This window comes from Diadema antillarum, unplaced genomic scaffold (assembly GCF_040938485.1).
Source record: "Diadema antillarum isolate AM-2024a unplaced genomic scaffold, OU_Dant_1.0 scf00000151, whole genome shotgun sequence".
Taxonomy (NCBI): domain Eukaryota; kingdom Metazoa; phylum Echinodermata; class Echinoidea; order Diadematoida; family Diadematidae; genus Diadema; species Diadema antillarum.
In genome coordinates, this window is record NW_027271040.1 from 46,160 (window position 1) to 70,169 (window position 24,010).

At 41.1% G+C, this 24,010-nt stretch overlaps 1 protein-coding gene across 1 annotated transcript in view; it reads left to right on the top strand.

Annotated features, from left to right (window-relative positions):
- LOC139721853 (uncharacterized) overlaps nucleotides 1-20,072 on the top strand; it is a 41,921-nt gene extending 21,849 nt beyond the window's left edge. The window contains exons 3-4 of the mRNA XM_071633172.1: nucleotides 3,999-4,742; nucleotides 19,586-20,072. Of these exons, the coding sequence (XP_071489273.1) occupies nucleotides 3,999-4,742; nucleotides 19,586-19,899 (1,058 nt within the window). The 3' untranslated portion in view covers nucleotides 19,900-20,072. The remainder of the gene's footprint in view (nucleotides 1-3,998; nucleotides 4,743-19,585) is intronic.
- The last annotated feature ends 3,938 nt before the right edge of the window (nucleotides 20,073-24,010 follow it).

Sequence of the window (24,010 nt, forward strand, 5' to 3'; positions counted from 1 at the left end):
ATGTTTATTGCTTGGTAGATCTTGTTAGTTACACGTGATAATACCCAACAGTCACATACATAGCAAGAATGTGATCGCGGGCGTGTTTTTCATACATTTTCGGGCTACGTTTGCATTCCTCGCCTTTGTGTGGTAAAGTGAAATGTTATATTCCATTGTGATTGAACAGGTGACGGCAATTTGTCGTATCATTTTTTTTCCCCGCCAGCACAAGAGGTTACAATGTTTGCAGCAATCAGTGCCCGATTGTGGCAAATATTGAAGCTGCAAATCGAGAGCAAAGCACGATTTTACACCAAGTTAAATGCCGGGAAAAATTGATTTTCCAGCGGAATGTATTTAAGCGCTCCTCGATCTCAACTACCCTCCAACCAGCCCCCTCCACCCCCCCCCCCCCCATCCCTTCTCTTTGTTTCTGTCCTTTTCCCCCCATCTGACATTTATTGGTACACCGATTCATTTGTCGACTAAAGAGCTGGGTAAATATAGACATTATAATCCCTGCCAATGTAACTAAAAACCAATCTGTATGAGAAAAGCTACAGGTGCACGATTTTTCGTTCTCTCTCCACCTATCTATCTATCTTTCTTTCTCTCTCCGTTCTGTTTACAGATTTAGCGAAAAACAGAGAGACCGGGGAGAAAGATTTGTTTTATTAAGAGGAAAAATATGGAAAAGCTGCTGAAGTACGTCTATCTGAGAGCTTATCTTCACCATCCGAGTGTATCGCAATGCCAGCCGCGTGCCGCGGGTTAATAATTCGCCAATCTCGACGATGGCAAGTCGCGATCAGCGTCTGATTTCAAAAAGCAATAACCTTTATTTCCTCTTCTTGTCTTTGTCGGAAGGGAGATCCTGACAAAAGGTATAGACAGCGCTGAAACAAAGCTTCCCTCGTGGTACGGAATAAGTGGCCAAAACTGTGCATCAAACGCTGAGATTAGCACATTGATTATGTCTAGGATGCAACACTATAACTGTTACAAATTCCAGCTCACGACTTGCCATTTACCATGATTACGTATCATTCGTTGTCCGAAGTTGCATGTCACTCATACATAATTATTATCAGCACTTGCTCGCCTGCAATATCCATGCGCGAGTGGACATGCGAACATGTGTATATGCGCTGGTCTGTAACATCATAAAAACATGAAAACCTTCAAAACGTTCAGATGGCCTGATAATGGCTGAAGCATCGGTAAACACACACAGTGTACATCACACAGAGGCATATCTTAAGGTGTAAATGTTGATACGATTCTTCAATGGCGCCAGCACGTCCAGCGGAAGATATTTGCCGCCATTTTTTTTTTCATGTAAGCCTACTTTGGAAAACGTGTATTCCGCCAAAGTGCACCCTTATTCTTTTGTTTGATTAGAACAACGTGAATTTGTCTTCGAGGAAACACTTTGTGTGGTTGACAAATAAACCAGATATTCTGTGGTGATTTTGTATAAAATGCAGTTTAATGTAACTATACACACGATCCCGAACATGGAAGATTGTCTTAAAGTGACTGGGATATCATGTATGTTATAGTAGTAGCCATTTTGCCGCGAATTTTCATGCACTTGTGTTGTCAGCGTGAATGCTCTCATGAGAAACAAAAAGGTAAATCCAAACATGGTATCACTGCCTTCTTACTCATAAAATAAATCCTTCCATCCTTTCCTTTGCTTGGCTCATCTTTGCTCATGTGTGAACGCTTTGCTTTGTAAGAGCACTATAGAAGTACAGAGCCATATCAGTCCCATAGCTTTGTGATCTTCCGTGAGTAAACGTATGTTAGTTAATGAGCCTCGCGTGCAAGAAAACAATATGATGCCATGCATAGGCATATCATGTGCGGTTCTAACATTTTATCACTACTTGTACTTCGGGGCATTAACTCCCGTTCTCTGTCAAATAGTGAGTACATATTGGTAAATGTCTCCCCAACAAACGTTTATTACATCCTGTCTTTTAGAGACAATTGCATTTGGTAAAGGACCTCGAAAAAATCGATCAGAAGTCTTTGTCTTTTACTTCGCAGTCTTTGACCTACCTCCCTGCATTGACATAGAACATCAATGAACACCTCCGCAAGTCTGGCCTACAGTTAGTTTATGAACGAAGATAGGCCCCACACTGTCATATCCGTGTAGGGTCTTAAAAAACGTACCTACTCTATGGTCTTTGACATAAGGTGTGGTGATTCCTATCAACTTTGCTTGGTCTAATTCACTATTCAGTGAATTTTGGATATTTTCATGTTCATAGATGCAGATCTAAGCTTAATCGATATCTATGGATATGTTTTAATATTAGACAGCAAACAGACCCTTGTAGGCCCTACCTTACAATGTTTGTTTGAGCTTCTTCTTAAAAGAGTGCGCAATGTTAAAACAAAGAAGAAAATAATCTCGCTCCTCGTTACCACGATCACCTGAGAAGGTCTATTCATCATTGTGCATCACATCATTATTCCGTAATCTTAGCTCTCTGTAAGTTTATAGATACAAAATATTACGCATTCATAATGATAGAAAAATAAATATTGTAGTCTTAGAGAACATCCGTCACGCTTAAATCCAATGTTAAATCTCTGCGTGTCACATTAAAAATCTTGTCCGTAAGTGTGCAAAATTTGTGTATACACGTATTTGGATCATTCGCACAGAAATGGTTAAACAACATCAGAGCTTGGTGCATGTCAGAGTTGCTCCCTGTAAATAGGGGATAAAAAGAAATGATTTGACTTTATTTTCAAGTAAATAGAAAAATGAAATGACAAGTTTAACATTAAACAATATCTATACACACCGGGTTGTCTCCCACCCAACCGTCTCTCTCTCTCTCCCTCTCTCTCTCTCTCTCTCTCTCTCTCATCAGTGTTACAGTTTGGGCGTTTCCCTACATATCTTTTTTTTTTTCATGACTACAGGTCACTGGCGCATATGGTAAAAATAATTATTCGCTGCAATTTTCCGCTAGATGTAACTCGAAAACATTTTTTTATCTCTGTCTAAATCATCTTAATATTCTCTCCCTCTCCCTCATTCTCTCTTCCCCTGTGTTTATTTCCCTTTAATCTAAGTTACAACCCTTCCAAGCACCGTAAGAGGTTGCAACAAAGTCATCTTTTTCTCTTTATATAAAAATTCTTAACATTACTGAACGATGAACAGACGAACATTCAATGTAAGATATGAAAACGAACTTAAGTAATCAGATCTGCGAGTAAAGCTCAGCACAGCTTTGCAGTCCGCATATTAACAGGCTATTAGTTTCGTTAAGCCGATTACATCCTTCGGTTACAATCGAAATTTTCCGTTAAGTTTTCTTTTATTATTTCACCGACTATCTCTAGGGATCGGATAATAACCATTTTTGCTTTACAATTCAGTGGTAGAGAAAATGTGAAGAAAAATCAAATATGACGTTGCTGCATCACTTGTAAATTTCTTCAGCATCATTACCATCATCATTAGAATTAAACAGAGAAAGGGGCGAAGAGCCGAAAACATTCAACTTCATAATGACCGTGTTTGCCACGATCGTGTCAACAACCTTGCATGTATCAAAGTACCGTGATGAATTTAAGTTGAAACTATTGAAGTTTCACAACTATGAATCTTAGTGAAATACAACATTATCACGTAGGGGTTTTTCTGTCAATATTGTCTTGTGTATGTTTAATCAAGATAATGCCAGGTAATAGTTAAACGTTATTCTTGTAATCTGTGTAATTCATACAAATTACAGCACTGATTTTAGCAACTGATTTTAGCAGTATTTGATAGCCTGTGACATTATATCCCTGAAATAGAACTTACCTAACACCAGTTTCCATGGTTACGGGGATTTCGACCAAAAATGTTATATGGATTTGCAATCCATAGATTAGTAATGCACGTATCTGTGCTTCAACTCTTTTATATCTGACCTCCCATTTCAGTATAAACGTTATTCACTTAATTCTTTTTGCTCAATTTTTTATCTTTTTCATTCTAGGTCTCTTGAACCGCGAAATGACGGAATTACTGAAGGATGGTCGCCTGAGTTACACCGACGTCTACCGAGCTCGGTTCGCCCAGCTTGAGAAGGACATGGTGGCCCTCGCCCCCGAGGACCTCCGGTGGTACAACGCCAAGGTTGGGCTCGCCATCCCGAACTTTGCTCCTTTCCGCTCGCCCTATTCGCTCATGCACGAAAAGGCGATAGCGAGAAGCAAGCTCCGCGATCACCGCCTCCACCACGGCAGCGCCGGCGCCGGGACAGGCGTCGGCGTCGGAGGCAGCGGAGGCATTCCGCTTTCACCGACGGGAGTCCGCATGCCCGATCGCCTGCAGCGATTCTCGCCGGAAGTCGACGAAGTGAGCGACGCAAAGCTGCTCGATTCGCCGCCGAATCACCAGCCGCACGGCACCTATAACTGCCTCGACTGCGGCAAGGTGTTCAGCACGCCGCACGGTCTCGAGGTCCATGTCAGGCGATCGCACAGCGGCAAGCGTCCCTTCGCCTGCGATATCTGCCACAAGACGTTCGGCCACGCCGTCAGCCTCAGTCAACATCGAGCCGTGCACTCGCAAGAGAGGTCGTTCGAGTGCAAACAGTGTGGGAAGACCTTCAAGCGGTCATCCACGTTGTCGACACACATGCTGATCCACTCGGACACGAGACCGTACCCGTGCCAGTACTGCGGCAAACGATTCCACCAGAAGTCGGACATGAAGAAGCACACATACATACACACAGGTAAGGAGAATGGAATGGATAAAACATCAATGAATGAATGAAAGAATGAATGAATGAATGAATGAATGAATGTAATAACGGACGGATGGCGATGGATGGATGAATCAATAGCTGCAAAATCTGTTTTCCATTTGTCAATTTGAACTTTCCACATTGTCTAAAATTGCAATTACCCTTGCTAGTCCACGCTCTGTAATGATACTGTCATACTTAAGTCGTAGTCGTAGCAAAACTGTGCGCCCTTATTCCTGGTGGTGATGTATATTACGATGGATTACAGTATGGACATTAATCCTTAAACTTAATCAGTAACATCTTGGACATCAGTCGTAGCTTATTACAATGTTTTCATTCACCATGTTCATAACACAATTGTCAGATTCGCAGAGACGTTGACTCAAATAGTGTGAAGCGATAAACACAATCGCACCGACTTGTTTACGCGCACTTGGAACCGTCTCATAAGTAATGGCCTTGTGAGATATATGCATGTAGGTTTATGATACGACGTGGCGTTTTCAGGAAGCCTTTTGAAAATCCTGTCAAAATACGGCATGTGTTTCAGTTTTCAACGCTACCGACAGTGTTATGAAAATGCGGGGGAAATGGGGCATAAGTCATCACTAACATCAGATTGGCAATAATGTGAGAGAAGTGAAAAATGAAATGGTGAGAGACAACTTCTGTTGTCCTACTGGATTCTATACCACATGTTGAGAGGGAAAGAAAAAGCGTCGTCGCCAAAACAATTTCTTGGGGCTTATTTCGACGAGCTTTTTATCCCGCGCCAGGCAATGACTGCGCTAAATCTGTTTCGATCGCTAAAAATCAATCTTTCATGAAGCAAACACAATTTATAACCCGGTAGTCTGATCGATCGTGGCTTCAAAACGTTATCGATCGATTCAAGAGGTCATAAAAGTTAAGAAAAAATAAGAGGGGGGAAAAAGGAGCTAAGCAGATTTGTAAATAAGCGAAATCTTAATCTGTTACTTGGACCGCGAGTAGAAAAAAAAATCTCCTTGTTGACAAGAGAGTTGTATCGATTCCTTCTGCGATTTCACCAAACGGAGATCGATAAATTCCTTGGCGCCAAAAAAGGTGATAAACTTTCCCTCACCCCGGCGCTATCTTTCTGTTTTCGTCCCCCTTAGCTGTTTTCGGCGTACACATGATTTCATTTTCTCATTTCCAACATTTACATTATTGTATGGCCTATATCTGTTCTTCTTTTTTTCTCAGTCTCAAAGCAGTTTGTCGGGCGTCAGTTAAGCATTTGCATCTAAACCTTTAAGATTATCATTATGCAACTCGCAACAGCAACCTTCAACACAACAACTTCCTTAATTTCTCCTCCCGTTTTGTTTGTTTGTTTGTTTGTTTTCATTTTTCAGTAAAGCTAGAATTGCGTACAAAGTCTTTTTGTACAACGTTCATTCCGGCGCTCGGCAACACTCTGACCTCACATCATATTTGTCTGCTTTCGTAATCGTGAACTAAACAAGTTTTGCACGATATCGATCTGTCAGGCTGTTTTCTTTCTCACGTGGAAAGAAACTTGTACGGAGAAGGGAAAAGAAATGCTAGTTTCTGTTTCATGTCCGTGTGTGTATATAAGTCTGTATGTGTGCGTGTTTCTTTGCGTGTTTGGAGTATATGCTGTGCAGTTCTCTCTCATCAATGCAAACCCTCTAAAATCCTTTTTCCGATATTATAAATCTCTCGTCTTCACAATGGTTCTTTTTGTCTCGGATCGATGTAAGCCCCTCGCCTCTCTCTAAACCCCTTTCACTCAGTACTACTTGTGGCGTAACAGGCCGATCAGTGAATACGGTTTATCGCAGCCAAATCTCATAGTAACTGTCAGAAATCGATCAGGCTTTCCCCTATTGACAGTAAAAGGGAGAAAAGAAAAAAATGCAGCTTTTCGCAGGTCCCTCAATTTCAATACACTGTCAGTCACCTGTGGGGGGCGCAGCGGCAAAACTCCCTATTAAAACAATCTTAAAAGAGCTTACGAATTATTGATCGTATGTTATTGTCGCAATTCGTCGCACCCCTTTCTGCAGATCCCTGCCTTTGCTGATGTGAGAAAGTGTAAGAATGATAATCCAACAAAACATTAACCTCTAACCTTTTGTCCCCCCCCCCCCCCCCCGTCCTTCTTGGATGGGTCGGTAAAAGGGTAAATCTTATAGTAATCAGGGATGAGACGTGGGTAACGTGCAGCCGGTTCAAAACACGACAGATGCGTTATTCCCAGATTACAAAGGAACTTGTTGTCCCAACTTTAGACTTCAGACCTCATAACACGGGTCTAATCAGTACTTTGTCACTCTGGCCGTGCTGGTGCATTTGATCGGATTTTGTAGTCCGATTTAAGGATAATGACTACAACTTAGGAGATTGCAATAATCGCACCAGCAAAGCCGAAAGCATAAAAGAGGAGGAAAGGTTTTCTCTACCCGAGCTTTCAGAAGACTTAAAGTTAAAAACGTTGCGAAAATGCAGGCATAGAAATGTGTGGATCACTCAGATTAAACCTCTAGAAAGCTTCCACATAAAGTACAGAGATCCGTTTCCCCTTTTTGAAAAATGGTGGCGGCAAAACATCAAGAGAGCTCTGTAATTGAAAGTGAGAAATGATCATGGAAAAACCAGAGTAACTCAAGCTCCGTGTGTTGACGAACATGCCCAATGTCGCTTGGTCATTGTGGAGTTTACCCGCCAAAGAATTCTGACGTCCTCTATAACTACAAAACATTAGTTGTTGTATTTTTATTGCTAGTAATTCAGATTGTCATCCTTTAAATCAAATACAAATAGAGCCTGCACAGCATAAGTGTAATAGCCATTTGGGTTTACTTTTCTTTTTTTTATTTTTTCTCAACAAAGAAAGAGAATAACATAGACATTAAAGCAGTGCAAGCCATAGTTTAACAACTGTTGAAGCTGAGGAAAAACAAAAAAGAGTACGTATTGCGTGAATACATTATTGAGATGACAATATTGTGTCACCATATCATGAACACTGTGTGCTATTAGAGGCATGCGTCAAATTGCGTCTGAAAATAGTTTAGGTAAGCATTCAAACGCACAAACTTAAACAAACTGAAATCATCAGGTCAGAAGATGACAGAACATTTTAAGTCTTTTTTTTTATCTTTGTTGCCTTTTTACAGTTTGAGTTTTCTAGGAACATCTGTCATAGTGCACTTACATGGCTAAAGACAATGTGTACCCTCCGACAAAACCACGAGCAAACTGGCCATGTTATAGGAATTCAGCTTATCCATGTAAGCAACGGCATGGTCAGAGCGTGCGATCGCTGTACATGAAAACTCTGTCACCCTCAATCTTGAAATAGGATCATACCAGTAAAATTTACCAAATCACTTTTTTTGAGAGCCACCAAATCGTGATGGAAAAGAAAAAAGAACGTGGCAAGGTACCTTCAAGGAAATATTTTCAAGCCTGTGTGATAAAAGAGGGGGTAGGTGAAGAAAAAGGAAAAGAAAAAGGGCGCGCAATAAAATGTCGAAAATTATCTTGGCAGACGACCGAGGCCATACAGATCTTCGCGTGACTGGAAAGACAATCATATCAACAGTTATGTACTAGAAATAATGTATCTTTCTGCTGCTTAGCGATCTTCACCCATTCATTTACATCTGGCCTCCCTCCACTTTCGAAGCTAAGTGCTCAGCACACAATATCACGTAAGCGAATAAGGCAGGAAACAAAATCAAGCAGGCTGTCTTTGCGATTTTTTTTTACAACATCGAGTAACCCCCACCCCGTACAAAACACACACTTTCAACGTGATAGAATAAAAACAACTGCGACAAGCACAAGCATTTGTAGAACGTATGAAAGAGCCAATCGAGCCAGAATCTGGCGTGTCTTGGAAGATGACAATCCTTACGTCTCCTGAGAGATGTAAATACCCCGGTTACAAATCAGATTAGCGTATTATGATTGCGCGCGCTATTATTTTGAAAGAAAAGGGTAAACTTGTACGGGGAGAGTTCCAGAGCCCGAAATGGCTGCTGCTATTCAACCGTCAACCCCACCTTTTTTTCGCAGAACCATTGCAGCAGCGTTAGCTAGAATGGTGCGGATACATTTTTCTTCTTCTGATTCACCTTCTAAAGGCTAGTCTTCGGCGATTGCTAGCGTTATCCTTCCGTCTAACTCGGCCTTCCGTTTGGTTTGGCGCTCAAAGAACGATGACATTGTCCGTCTCAAAGATTACATAGCACAGGGATGCGCGCTGAATAAGCTCCAAATCATTAAAGCTCTCCAACCCCGTGTTTTTTTTTTTCTGCTGTTGTTGTTCAGAATTTCGTCTCACAGAAAAGTGCTTTCAATAAAATGATAACGTTTCGCAAATCCCTTAAGAGGATTGACGTTTGGGGATGAAATTACGCTGAAATGAATTTGAGCAAGGGTTACGTCCAAACTGTCAAAAGAGCAGAGAATTCTTCATCGAAATTTGAACATGTTTTCTAAATGATGTGATAACATACAAACACGGCTGAGAAGTGTGCACTTAAATTTCTGGTCTAAAAACATCTATTACATGCGATGCCCAACCAATCTGTTGAAAAGTGCATCCCTTCTGAAATGACTGATACCGGTTTACCGCTTAGGTATTTCGGCTGATTTGCTTTTCGAAAGTATGATTTATTAGAATTCCTCCATCGACTCTGCTCAGTCGCTAACCCGACATCATAATTATGTGAATCTGAATAAATTAAACTATACTGCATGAATACGTAACGAATCTTCCGCACGCTTTTCTCCGAACGAGCGAGTTCATAGACCGAAAAGAAGAAAAAAAATAAAAAATAAAAAGATTACAATTGTCCGGACAAAACAAGCTATTATGCGAGTAATCAGAATTTATGAATAAATGATTGTGAGCTGTAGGATGAGTAGGGCACAGGACAATTAGAGTATTGTCGCTTGGAAAGCTATACGCGAAGATGCGGACAACCCTGCTTCAACCAATATTGTAAATTGATTTCATTGTTCGGCCAAATATTGTTAAGCGTAAGTGTTGGGATAGTGGCGTGCGCATAAACTCGCGCGAGTCACCAGATAACAATATTGTTCAAAATGCAAGCAATTCACCACATTTCATAATTGTGAAGTCAATTCGTCGCCGAATTGGATTTTCCCCTCTTCTTCTCCTCAGAAAATGACAAACCTGGTGTAATATCTTATTGTAATTTATCACCAAGTCCCATTTGTATACCGGAGTAGCATTAATTTGATTTACAACTGGCATAGAATGAATGAAAAAAAAAATGCAGGGCAGGATTTTGATGATGATGAAAGTATATGTAACTATCCAAAAATCAATATCCTTGTTCAGATCCTATTGGATGACCAATCACATTGAGATTTGGTCAATAACAATCCCTTTCCCATCCCTGCCGTGTGAAACTGTCAATAACACGCTTGCGCTTGCATTGTCAGAATGTCATGTCAGAAAAAAAGGAAAATGTGACACAAACAAAAAACGAAACGAAACGACGCAAACAAAACGAAACATCGATGATGGATGGATTGCTGCGAATGAAACGGTGTTTTGATCGAGACTGTCACGTGACGTGCAATCAACTCGTGAATAATACATCCTCTTTCAACCAATCAATAAAAAGATGCCGCGGGCATCGAATGTGGTCAATAGGTGTGGCATCTACTTCATAATCATAATGTGTGGTTTGAGCCTGTCTAATTCAATACAAAAGACATGAGAACAGAAGATGCCAGAAATATAAAAGCGACAATCAGATAACTATTTAGGATAGGTGTGCGCGTAGTGTGACGGGGTGGGGGAGGAAAATAACACTCTTACGTAAGCTTCTAAATCATTGCAGCGCTGGAGGTTTTGTTTGTGCGCGTTCGTGCATGTATGCGATAGTATAATGGGGTTTGATTACTTGCGTGTGCGTTTGTTTGTTGTTTTGTATGTCAACCGAGGACTCGCAGAAAGAAAACATCACGGCATACATTAACATTCAACCACTGATAGCAGGATGACTTCTGTACCCATGGTAAAGAAACCAGATTTGTTGTAGCATGTTACGACAAAACTTTCTCGCTGTCTTTATTTTGAATCTGAGACGCGTGCGCGAGTATCGCTCATCTGTAGGTTTGGTGGCAAATCTTGGAATAAACATGGTAAATACACTAGATTTTGGAAACACGGACATGACGCACGAGTTTTCTGCTTTATTATTAATTATGAGAAATGGCTAATTTCTGCAGACGCACTCATCAGCAAAGGATAACGGTGACTATTCTCATTGACACTCGCGGCGCTGGCTATAGACTGTGATGGTATAGCGTTGTTGACGTGACATAACAAGAGATGAAGGTTGCCAAGTTACGGCTGAATGTTTGCATGTAGTGATCATCACCAATGATATGGATAAATCAATGACAAATCTTAAGTTACGAAGGACAGCGAAATGGTGTGCATTCTGTTTTTCTTATTTCTCTTCTATTGCGTCTGTACACAATGACATTGTTTTCAGTATGCAATCTTTTATAATGTTGTCAAATTACATAAGGCAAGACTTCCGCCATTTTGTCTCCAGAATTTGACCTTTTCGATGACATAGTACTTGTAAGTGCATAGACACAGTACTCTGTCATTCAGTGTGTGAATGCCGTGATAGGGTCGTAAAATATATGTGGAGTGCTTAAATCAATAAGCGAACAGTGAATTGCTTTACCCAGCATAAATCGAAGCCGTACCAGTATATTTCTATTGTTCTCAGTCACACGTCGTCTGGTGTTCTTCTCTTTCTTCGTTTTTTTCTCTCAGCGAAATATGTCACCACAAAATTATATTACGCACAATAAGCCCTAGTACCACTTGAGCAGCGCCACGACCCAACAAATTGTTCACAGAGTGAATGTTTTAGAAAACAAGATTTGTGCTCAGAGCAATTTAGAGATTGTTAACGCGCCGCGCGCGAAAGTTTTCTCCATCAATTTCCAGTGCATGATTACGCACGAGCGCTAGTTTCAGGCACGAACTGCCTATCGCGCGCCGAGCATGGGGTTCCGTTCGCTGGAAAACAAAGCGGGCACCCAACAATTGCGTACATGTCCCGCAACACTCGTCTGGAATTAACGCCCAAGATGTTGTAAGCTTGGATTGCACTCAAGAAAATAATCAATGTTAGCTTTTGGAGGAAAGTGATTATCTCGTCGCGTTGGAGCTGTAAATGACATGACTTTTGTGCCAGGCACGCTGGGTGATGAAAGGAATGCAATAAAGTGGAAAGCTGTCTCAAATCGAACACATGGAGGTGTTTTATTCCGGCGTCTCTCTTTTATTATTTATTTTTTCTTCTTCATAGCCAAACTCCCATGATTTCATGACATGTGCATTGATACAACCAGCGAGAGATTTTTAACTCGCCAAAGATTTGCTCAGAAGAAGTACGCGTGCTTTTCTTATCTCGGCAGAGGGTTACCCATATTATGCTGAGGTCTCTCCCGTAAAGATTTAAAGACTAAAATAGATATTGTTTTTTTTTTTAATCAGACAACGTGAGAAAGGCTCCAAGAAGCCAACCTGACAGAATACAGCACAGACGGGAATAAATACTAAGCTCTTCCTGTCGACAGTTAACAAGAAAACGCCCCCTTTGTCGTATTAATGATAGTATGTGAAATGTATCTCTTGAATTGAAATCAAAGTCTTTACTTCTAACTGTCTACAACTGGATCCTTTGCTATATGATATATACGGGGGGGGGGGGGGGAGCCACTCACCGACAAAAAAAACACCAACTTTTTAGGGCGACACTAGCCAATCAACGGCCATTTTCTTCCGGCAAATAATGCAACTGTGCCCCTATCCCTTGTTCAATCTCTGCAGTCAAATGCATTTATTCTCATACAATACATTGTTTTGTTCATCTCACCGCAAGAAGCAAATCAGATCTCGCATTTCAGTCAGTGTTTCAAACTGAAACAGAATCGCTAAACTCTATGACATAACACTGTGCTATTGAAGGAGCTTAGTATCTTTATATGAACGCTGTGGGATATACTCTATCTCACTCTGATAGGTGGCCGGATAGAATAGATTTCAGTGGTTGCGTCAGAGTCGGTGGAAGACGAAATCTGTGGGTTCGTCTTCGGACAAAGAAGGTGATTTAAGAGGAACTATTAGGCGATTTCCTAAAAGAGATGTCTCTTTTTATTTCCCACAAATAGAAACCAATGACTCAGGGAAAGGAATCTTGTACGGGTAAAAGTAAACAACCGATGCTTTCAAAATACACACAAGGAAGAATAGGAGAGAGAGCTTATGGTTAGATACCGCTGCTTCCGGAAAGATGAATTTTCTTAAAGTGAATTAAATTCAGATCGTGTGATTTGAAATTTACACCAGGCCTATATGTATCGGAATAGGTTTTAGAATAATGTTATGAAATATAGGCATGTACACAAGGACCTACATAATCATTATATTAAATGACTCATGAAACATTGTTATAAAATTATGTGCATTTATGGCAGTGGAATGATCATTGCTTTCTGAATTGGAATATGCAATAATGATGAAATGGAGATATGAATGACAATTTACGACAATCAATGGTAAATTTGATGTCATAGGAAAACAAAGAGAAAGTTAAGGAAGAGATTGCGAAACGCGTGTCTGCTGAACTTCGTGAAAGCGCAAGGGTCTCGCATCTCAAATATCAAGAAAAATGATGAAAAAATGAGATCGAGGGTTGCTTTGATTCTTCTGTGTACTATAAAACCTAAGTATGGGTGGGAAAAGTATTTCCACTCCCCACACATCACGGCCGTAGGGTGAACGACACCCCAACTCCATTAGCCGATGTCACGTCGTGTACAGGGGGAGAGAATTGTTTGGATATTTTATGACTATTTGAAAGAATAATTATCCCGGCCAGATGTGGCTCCCTCCCCTTGTCGCATCAAGCACTCTGTCGATCTGATGACATCAAACTAGATAGGAAAGAGCCAAACTACTAAAACGCAATACAAGCGAAAAGATTGAATAGATTTCTCTTCTTTAAACAGGAGCAAATCGTTATCTGTGTAAGGGTAATGTCCTGGGTGTGTGAGAATCTCTTGAACTCTCCTGTAATAAGAAGAGCCATCTCAAAATGACACTAGCAATACACGTTTTGAAACAAGTTGCCGATGGTAATCACGGAGTTAATGTACTGAAGCAGACCACGATTTCTCTTTGTTTGTGCCTTTAATATGGAAACGCTGATTATGACGTCATATCGGGAATATCGGGTTGATCGCCTGTCACTGGTGACCTGTCGTCTGCCAAAGTAATCGTATAGACGTGGAGGTAATGGCCGAGCTCAAGTGGCTCATCCAAATAAATTGGGGGCGATCTTCATGGTCCATCGATGTCTTGTCAGTATAGGAGGACACTGCCCATGCAGGGTGGACTTTAAGCGCGAAAATGAAGATCTTACAAGAGGCGACTTTCTATGAAGTGTGTGATAGGTAAACGCAATGGGCTTTGGCACTCTCGGGTGAGAAATTGGACTTGTCGAGACTCACAGAAAAAAAAAGAGATACTTGGTAATCATGGTCTTGATGGTGTGGGGATGAGGATTTCTGGCAAGGAAGGCTTGTCGTTACGGATTATTTGTGAAGAAACAGGTCAAAGCTGGTGAATCTCACAGTTTTTCACCCAGGCCCATTCCCGCGCTTAAGTGGGTCGCAGGCGATACATGACCGTTTGCAATCAGGCGAACACGCAACAACGCTGTTAGATGGTTGGTGTCATCAAAGGGGGTATGATGGTGTGAAAAGATCCCCGCACATACACAAAATATGAATTTAGAAGAAAAAAAAGAGAGAAAGAAGATTAAGAAGAAGAAGAAGGAAAGGCGAAGAAGGTAGCAATGACAGTGATAGTGAAGAAGGTCCGAAAGCGAGGTCAAGTGTGCGTAACAAGAGTTGTTGACTTGTCCTCGCACCCAGCTCCCCCCCCCCCCCCCTCATCTCCGCGAAACGATTATGGATTTCGTCACTTATCGTAGTGAGAAAGCAAATATGAGGTTTCATGTACTTTGGCGCGGAGGAGGCGATCAGACCGAATACAGTAGTGAGAGTAGCCAGTGCTGGAGTGTACCGCCGGCTGTGTGTATCTTGGGAGAGCGGGGAGAGGCAGTGTCGGGGGGCAATCTTAGAAACGATTTGGAGGTGATTAGTTGGTGCAAAGAGGGATGAGAGAGGGGGATACCAGCCCATGTTGACAGGATGATGCGCCTTGTAGCTTGATGGACCCGACTCCTTCCTCGGTTTCGCAGAGAGGTGTGGGTGGTTGTAATAGCATTATTAACTTTGACATTCAGAATTCGGCAAAATGGCACAGGGTGTGAGGCTTTCAAAGGATGAGATCGGTGGGTGTGTAATTGAGATGGGTTTCAGAAAGATCATGGTCGCTCTACATTTGGTACAGACAAACAAACTAGGCCTACACAACTATTTTTTTACATCCATCAGGGAATTCTGCGCTGGACAATGATTCAGCGTCATAAAATCGCTCATTATCGTTAGTGATTGTTAATCACGAAAATCGCGATTTATACCAAGCGCGCATATTTTGCGGCATATTTGCTTCCCTCTATCGTTGAGTTTAAAATTGTGCGCCAAGTTTGCAGCCCAAAGCATTCCGTCACGCAATACGAGACGCACGCCGAGTGTTCCCTCGCAACTTCAATAACAGGACTGGTATTCATTACACGCCACTCTTCACAAACACAAGGGTTCTCCACTATAGACAGCTACTTCATACACTCGCCAAGTGGTACTTGGTAAGATAACACACCCTCGTTCCTTTAGTTCTCACTGCAGAAATTCACAGGTATTATTATTACCATATCTGGTGCAACAGTTCAAAATAAACACAAAACAATAAATACACGAAATATTCACGATGTTTATACTGTGTCCTATATAATATATTGATTTCTTTCTTCTTCTTTTTTTTTTGGGGGGGGGGCAGCTGATGCTATTTTTGACTACCTGTGGCGTCTATGGCAAACTATTCCAAAAAATTCGCATTTCTTTTTCTGGCTTCATATATATCAGCAAGCAGACAACTTAAAGCACAGAACAGATCACAACAATAATCAAATAGGAAAATCAGAACAAGAAAAAACAATGCATCTCTGATTGGCTCACTGCCGGAATACAAAGAAATTGTGGATGTATTATATAGCCCCGTTTCCTTGATGGAAATCCAGCGGTATAATACTACCACCTACCCCCGCCGACACAGCCCAGCAGCAATTGCGGTTGACGCAGGAGTCTCGTCTCATATTATCCTGGTGGGTGATGGTTCTTTAACCCTTTGCTTGCCACATTATTATTACCTGCCCATATTCTAGTAGGGGTGTGTGTGAGATTTGTCCATCCTGGACTGAATGGCAAAGAAAGGGTTTAATGCTGGAGGATGAATGTAATGTAGGGCAAGCTTGAAACGCAGGTGAAGGAAGTAGCGGGTTTCTTCTGGATTAAAGGTGCTAACTGCAGCATAGTTTCCCCCAAGCATATGCTTTAATTTCGGAAGGGAATTGGAACAGAGATTCCCGATGATCCCCCTCCCCTCCACACAGAATGGCTTGAGATATGGTAAGAGATATTATTTGAAAACAATCCGAGTTTCACGTTCACCACAATCACAATTAGCTTCTACCAGCACTGATCTTCCCATGTGGGCAGGAACTTGCAGAAATGACGTCACGCATCGATCAAGATGAATCTCTGAACGAAAACAACCATACTAATAATGAACAATAAAGACACCCTTTAAAGTTATTCATACACATTTGATTATTGACTATGACCACAATCATATAAAAAAAAAATGAGATAGGATCCACTTCGAATGTTCCAGAACAAGACATCCCGGCTTTAAGGGCGATATTTCTGTTTGCGCTAGTCATTAGACCCTCATCTTTCTCGATTTTGTCTTTTTCCTTTTCTCGTCGCTCGAAATTCGACTCGACCTATCCGCCCGTCTATGCCCCGGCCTCGCGATTCCAAGACACCCAGCCTAACAACCTCCCGCGACCCCAGCCCCACCTCTTTTCGAATGGTATTAAGAAAATAAATAACGACCTATATTCGTACGTCCGAGTTCCGCTCCCCTACATTTTTGCTCTTCCTGAAATCTGATAGGCGAATAAATACTTTCCAATCAGAGCACATTTTGAGGTACATTCAAGCCATCAATCATTTTTAGTATTGCTGCCACCTTCCGATTCACGGAGACTGCGCGGTAAACCAACCCCTTCCACGTTCGCTGCCATTTTTACTGTTGGTTCATAATGTTATTACTTCTGTTGGTATTAATCTGTGTTTGTAAGTTGGGCTGTTTTTATTTTGGTTCGTATAGTATACGCAGTAATGTATTCAGCTTGAAGGAATGATCTTCAGTAGATAGCGGTATTCAAAGTCCATGGAAGCAGGTACGACACAAAGATCAGAAATATGCAAGATATCCTGCCTGTTTGAGTTTATACGGCGCCACTATAATCCCTTTTCACATTCATCATCTATAGTATAATTTCATGTGATTTCTAATTTTGTCGTTCCCCTAAAAGAAAACAAAACAAAAACACATTCAAAAATGGTCTCTACGCACAGAATGAGTAGATAGCAATATACAAAGCCAATAGAAAGAAGACATCAAAATCATGTGAGTCAGTGTGGTTAGAGAAGAAGAACGCCAACATAATAAGTATATGATGGTCAAATTGAAATACACTGACCGGCCAAGCATAGCTGAGAGGGTCTGCGGCCGAATCTGCGAGGATCATTTCTGCTTACCGGTGGCCCTCCGCATATCTATCGGGAAGAAATACGACACAGCGACTTGGACACGAGACCGCAGCTTTCTCCACCCTGAGAATATTAATTGGTGATTAAAATTTAACGCGATTTCTGCCCGACAACTGCCTCTTGCGAGCAATCGGCGAATCGGTTTTAAAAAAAAAAGAGTAAAAAGGAAGGAAAGGAATTAGAAGGGGAAGAAGGGAAAGAGAGGGAAAAGGAAATAGCAGGAATCCGACTTAAGTAGTGTCTTTAGAGCCTCTGGAGACCGAGCGTGGTAAAATGATTATAGCGAAGGGCCTCCGCTTTATGTGTGTGTGATTCGCCGAGGAATGATACAGCAGTAATGAACGCAGCTTTATTACTGCGGACTGCATTACAGCAAGAGTGTCACCCAAGCTATGAGTGGAAATGCTTGTATGCTTCTTTTCCTTGACCTTAAATAGTGAAGTTTAGTAAATTTCGAGGACACTGCTGGCAAATGTATATGAAAACATGATGATGATTCAGATTGTGATTCAAATTCTGAGCTGATATTGATGATTTTTTCTGGATTTGATGTGGTCACTAAAAGATGGTGATTTCTATAATCCCTCTTCCTTCCCTCTCTATCTCTTCCTATAACTTTCCCACTCTCTCTCTATCTGTCTTTCTGTAATCCCTGTGGTCCGAGATTCATTGCGGCGTGCGATCACCCGCTCGATTATGGCATCGAGTTGAGCTCGGCGCCCCATCATGGAGCTGTCGACCGGGCAACGATGACTTAATCCGCCACCACGAGCCGGCCGCGATTTCACGCCCCGTGCCCAGTCGTGCATAGCCGGGCGTCAGCCGTGTCAATACACCCCCATAATACAACACACAGTGCTTCCTCTTTTTCGTCCTCCTCATCGTCACGACAAATCCCAAACCAAGCCGACGCAATTTTCGTTTTCGACCCCTGCTTGTCATCAAACCGACACACACACACACACTCACACACACACGAAGAAACTCGACTATAATGCACCCGAATTGTATGTACACACAAAGGGGTGCCCCCTTCCTTCTCTCCCCCCCCCCCCCCCTCCCAATCGCAATCAAGCAAAACACTTACTTGCGCATCATTTTAACACCAGTCGGCGCTGGTCGGGGAATGAACGGTTCGCTGTACTTTAAAGAAGACGGGTGTAAGTTTGTGGAACACTTATTTCGCGCGAGTGAGACGGAATTTTATGAATTTTTGAATAGCGAGCGCGCGTCGACGAAAGCGCACTCACGTGCGGCGAATGGACAATGATTGGGCTAGGGTAATTTGCGCGCTCCCGCGAGAGCGATAAAATATGATGTCTTCATCCCAAAGATGGCGGGAAAAAGGGACGTGGACTTTATTTTGCTGCTGTCTGTCTCCCGTTTAAAATTCTGACTATTGAATCTGCGTGTTAGAGCGAACAAGAGATCCGAGAATCTTGATTGCACGGTGGAAAGATTTGTCCTTAAGTGCTTTGTATTTCCAGCCGCAGGGTTGTTTTACAGCCAGAAGCGAACAGATTGCGAGCATTTTAATGATACCTCGTTTAAAGAGAAATGCGTGTATGACCTTAAAGAAAAAAGAAAGAAATAGACATCGCATCATTGAGATGATTTCATTACGGAAATCGTCGTAACAGGTCATGCCAGCTGTAGCGTGAAATAGGCATTCTCATTTCAATTTTTCGCGAACGCGTCACAACAAACACTTCTTCCCCTCCCCTCATAGACACACATGCACTCACAAATATTATGATACCATCTTATGTGGATAATGGCAAATGATGTTTTCAAAAGATTATCTAGGCCATAACATCTTAAAAGAAATAGCAATATGCACTTTGATGTAAGCTATATGACTTGTCTTCCGTACAAGAGCTCTTTTGTTTGATTTTCATGACCCTTTACACCCAATCTTTATACATCTCGTTTCTTCTTGTTTTTTCTTTCCCTTTCTACAGGCGAAAAGCCGCACAAGTGTCTGGTGTGTGGAAAGGCCTTCAGTCAGTCTTCTAACCTGATCACGCACAGTCGCAAGCACACGGGCTACAAACCCTTCGGCTGTAAGATATGTGGGCGGGCCTTCCAGCGGAAAGTCGACCTGCGACGGCACTTCGAGACGCAGCATCCCGAACACGAAAAGATGCTCAACGTACACTCACCATTGAGCCCCCGCCGGGCCAACCCGCAGACTATGGCCACGACGCCCATCGCCGTCCCCCCGCACCACGGCACGTCACCGATACACGCGGGTTTACCCATGATGGCTATTTGAAAAGTGGGACAACAGCGAGTAACTCTTTCATATCTTGAGAGGCTGGGGGAATCTAACGCCACTTTACATTGCTCAATCTGTCTGATTGAGTAGATGTTAACCTCCTAGCGGCAGGCATGCGGTAGACGATGATACTTGTCGCCTGGCAACGGGTCAGATGCCATGATGTCCAAAGACGGTGCAGGGCGACGACTAACGCGCTATGTTCACATCTTCATCGGATCGGACTCGGATCGGACTCGGATCGGACTCGGGGGCCGCCTGTGCATTGCGACGGTTGAAATCCGATCGCAGTCGCGTCGTCACTCTCAACGGCCAACGCAGTCGCTTTGCTCAGCAAGGCTTAATGAACTCAACCACGTCTTCTTCTTTTTTCTGCCGACATCATCGCTTACGACGGGACTTGTTCGATGTCATCGTCATGGTGGTGAAAACCGGCAGCACACAAAATGAAGCAGATAATCATGGAGTGTGTTTTGACACCGTGACACGTACATACAACAGACAGTGAAGCTCTTAGGCGCCAAAAAGAAATCATAAATACAAGCTTCATATCAAAGCATGACTATAAAGCACACATTATATTTTCCCTCTCTCTCTGTCTCTTTATCTATCGCTGTCTTGCGATGTCACAGAAAGCGCGAGAGCCTAGCTTTGTAATAATCTTTGATTTGTGCCCTCCCGAATCGTTCTATAGTCTACAATCCATCCGTAAAAAAGGTTATATTCCTGAATTATTCATAATCTGCTCGACGAAAGTAATCATGTAATGATGTTGTTATAAAATGGTTAGGTAGTAACGAACCATAGTATAGTTGTAATGGCAACTTACGACTCAGTCTGAATTAAATAATGCTTGATGATTTGTTCAGCGGTGTGCTGCATAAATCATTGTTTCACCACCCCCCCCCCCCCCCGAATCGCATGCAGGATTTTCACCGTCGAGTAATCGCCCCGAGTTACACATAATAATACCTTCAAAAACGAGGTTACGAAACGAAAATTGATTTACGTACAAGAAACTTCACTTTGCTTGAAATATCTGTTTTGTGCAATATTTCCTTTCGAAATTGCTTTACCTTTCCTTGTGCTAAATGTGTTTGTACAGACACATGTTCTTCCTTTTTTCTGCATATTCAAAACTTTTCATAATATGACCACGTGACTTCTGTAATTCAATTGTTTTAATGGCGCCGTTTTCTATATAATTTTGCTGGTGGCACATTTAACTAATCGCACTTTCATTTGTATCGCAATAACGCTGATTGAATTTACTGTACATCTGTATACGTCAATCTCATTTAGCGTGCTACTGGCCGATTGAGTGCAACTGATTTTTTTTTCTTTTTAAAATCTGAAGTTTATCTGTGGCTGAGGAATGGACAAATAGTTATTCCTCTGCCTGTGAACAATTTTGAATGAGGCGCAAAGAAAAATGTTCCAAGGATTGCGTGACAGTCAATGCGAATTGGCGACAGGTTTTATTCTATATTGTTTTTCCTTTAACAATACACTGTAATACTTAAATTGATTGTATGCAGCTAATGTATAGTCCACATAGTTGTGTTCTTTTATTTTTTAATTTTGCTTTCTAATTATCACTTTAATCCGACCTGCTGTGTAAATTGTGTTCATTAATCATTTTCTGTTTTACATTCATAATTATTTTGATATAATTCAATTCTTCATTGAAAGTATACGACAAGTGAGACATTTCCAGGCGACACGATCGCGAATGCAATCAAGTGGCATTGATCTTTAAAAGTGGCTAAGCAGGCCTATCTTGAAAGAAGCTCACACACACACTTTGGCAAATGTTTTGACTTGTCGTCCCCAACAAGAAATTATGACATAACCTAAAAACATCTATTTCAATATTCATCAATTCCACAGTTAACATGCATGGTTAAACTACGTGCAATCCCTCATCGGGGACAACAAATGACCTCGCTGTCCGTATATCCGATTAGTACATGCAATAATTGTGCAATACTGCATACACCTATACTTTGTCACTACACTATATCAACACTTAATACATTCCAGTGCGTCGTGTAATATACTTGAATATTTCCGGGCCGAATGGCAGGACAGAATTCTCTCATTTCCTACCTCATTCCGTGCGGCGTTACCCTGAGAATATGGCATATCCATTCTCACAAAGCTATGAAAGAGAAGCAAAATACATTAACGAACAAAGAATCAAATTTATCTGTGCTATTACACTCTAAAAAGAATGAAATGGTATAAATCAGCATTTTAAATTTCACTGCTCAAAACTTTTTTTTTTTATAAATGGTAAATTCAACACTCAAAATGTTGGATTTACCATTTCTGAAATAGTAATTCAACATTTTGCTCGTTAGATTCAACATTTTGAATGTTGAATACAAAATGTAACTAAAAAGTTGGTGGAGTAACTACATTCATAATGTTGATTTACCATTTCATTTTAAGAGTATTCCTTTCACATTCCAACTTGAATCATTTCCCATTAAAAAAAAAAAGTCTGGAGGGGTATACACGTAAGTATATATCACCAAGCGCAAACACTATTATGATAAGCCATCAGGGTACAAAAAAACAAAAACAAAAATAAAAGCAAAAACAAGAAAGTGAGTATACGCCGCCCACAGCGATTCCAAGCACTATTTATTCACTTCCGGTGTTTTCTGGTGTAGGAAATGTACAATATTTTTAAGTTTGCCGAATTTCTCACCCTGACATCTGGTCGCTTGAATAACATTGTGTGTTCGAATTGATTGTAGAGTTTGGAGCAAACAAACATGGATTTTGAATCTGACTCCTTGGACAATGTGTGTACATATTGTTTGATATTGTATCTTATTTGCTTGCAGAGAACAGATGTGTGATTATAATAAACAGACGAAAAAAATGACTACATTAGATTCCCTTGCTTTGTTTCTTTCATGACGGTTAGACGATGAATAATAAATGGTATGTCATTAAAGTGTAAACACTGCATGTTCTTCGCGATGTTTTGAACTGAGAGTGAAATGCAGTTGGTTGCGCGATTGATGTTAATTCTGCCGATAATTATATAAATAGTTCATGATCTTGCTTGCACTCTACTAAATTATAATACACGAAAATGCAAAATTAGCCCAAATAAAGATTCACGAAGGCCGAAGAATGAGGTGAAATAGAATTGCGAGAGGGCGAATTATACGCTCTGGAGTGTATATTGGCTAGAATAGTGCATAAAAGTACATGTGTTACTTGTTATGATACATAAAGCGTATTATGGTTTGTCTGGGATGGGGGGATTCCTCATGTTAAGATTAAAAAAAAGGACAGTTTGCTATCGTGAACAACGTGTATAATCTATAAATCAACGAATATCACATGTAATGGTACACCTGTATATAATAGTTATATACATAATAATAATAATAATAATAATAATAATAATAATAATAATAATAATAATAATAATAATATATATATATATATATGTATATATATACATATATATATATATATATATATATATATATATATATATATATATATATATATATATATATATATGTGTGTGTGTGTGTGTGTGTGTGTGTGTGTGCAACGCAATGCTGCCGGCTTAAGAAATAATAATGTACTGTTCATTCGTGACAATGCATAATTTATCATGACGTCAACAACATGTCGAGCATGTATAGCAAATATGCATACAGTCACTGTGTGTCTAGGTTACTGCACGGAATGTTGCGTGTCTCATTGGGGGAAAGACGACTGAATAGGAATACTGGAGTATATAAGTTGCTTCTGCAACGAAAAGTAAATAAATCATATCAGAAAAAATAACACGGCAGTATGGAACACCAACATCGGAAATTTAGGAGAACTGAATATGCACATACTCAACAGTTTTCATCCAGTTAAGCACAGACACACACACACACACACACATACACATACACACACACACACACATACACACAAAATAAAAAACATACACACGCACAATCGCGGAAGTCCTGGCGCACACACGATCTCACGCGTGTAAACACATTTATGTCATTCATTATCATCAACGCAGTCGTAGATGCGCCTTTCAATGTGGACTATCCTCGTGTGCATTTGGCCTCAA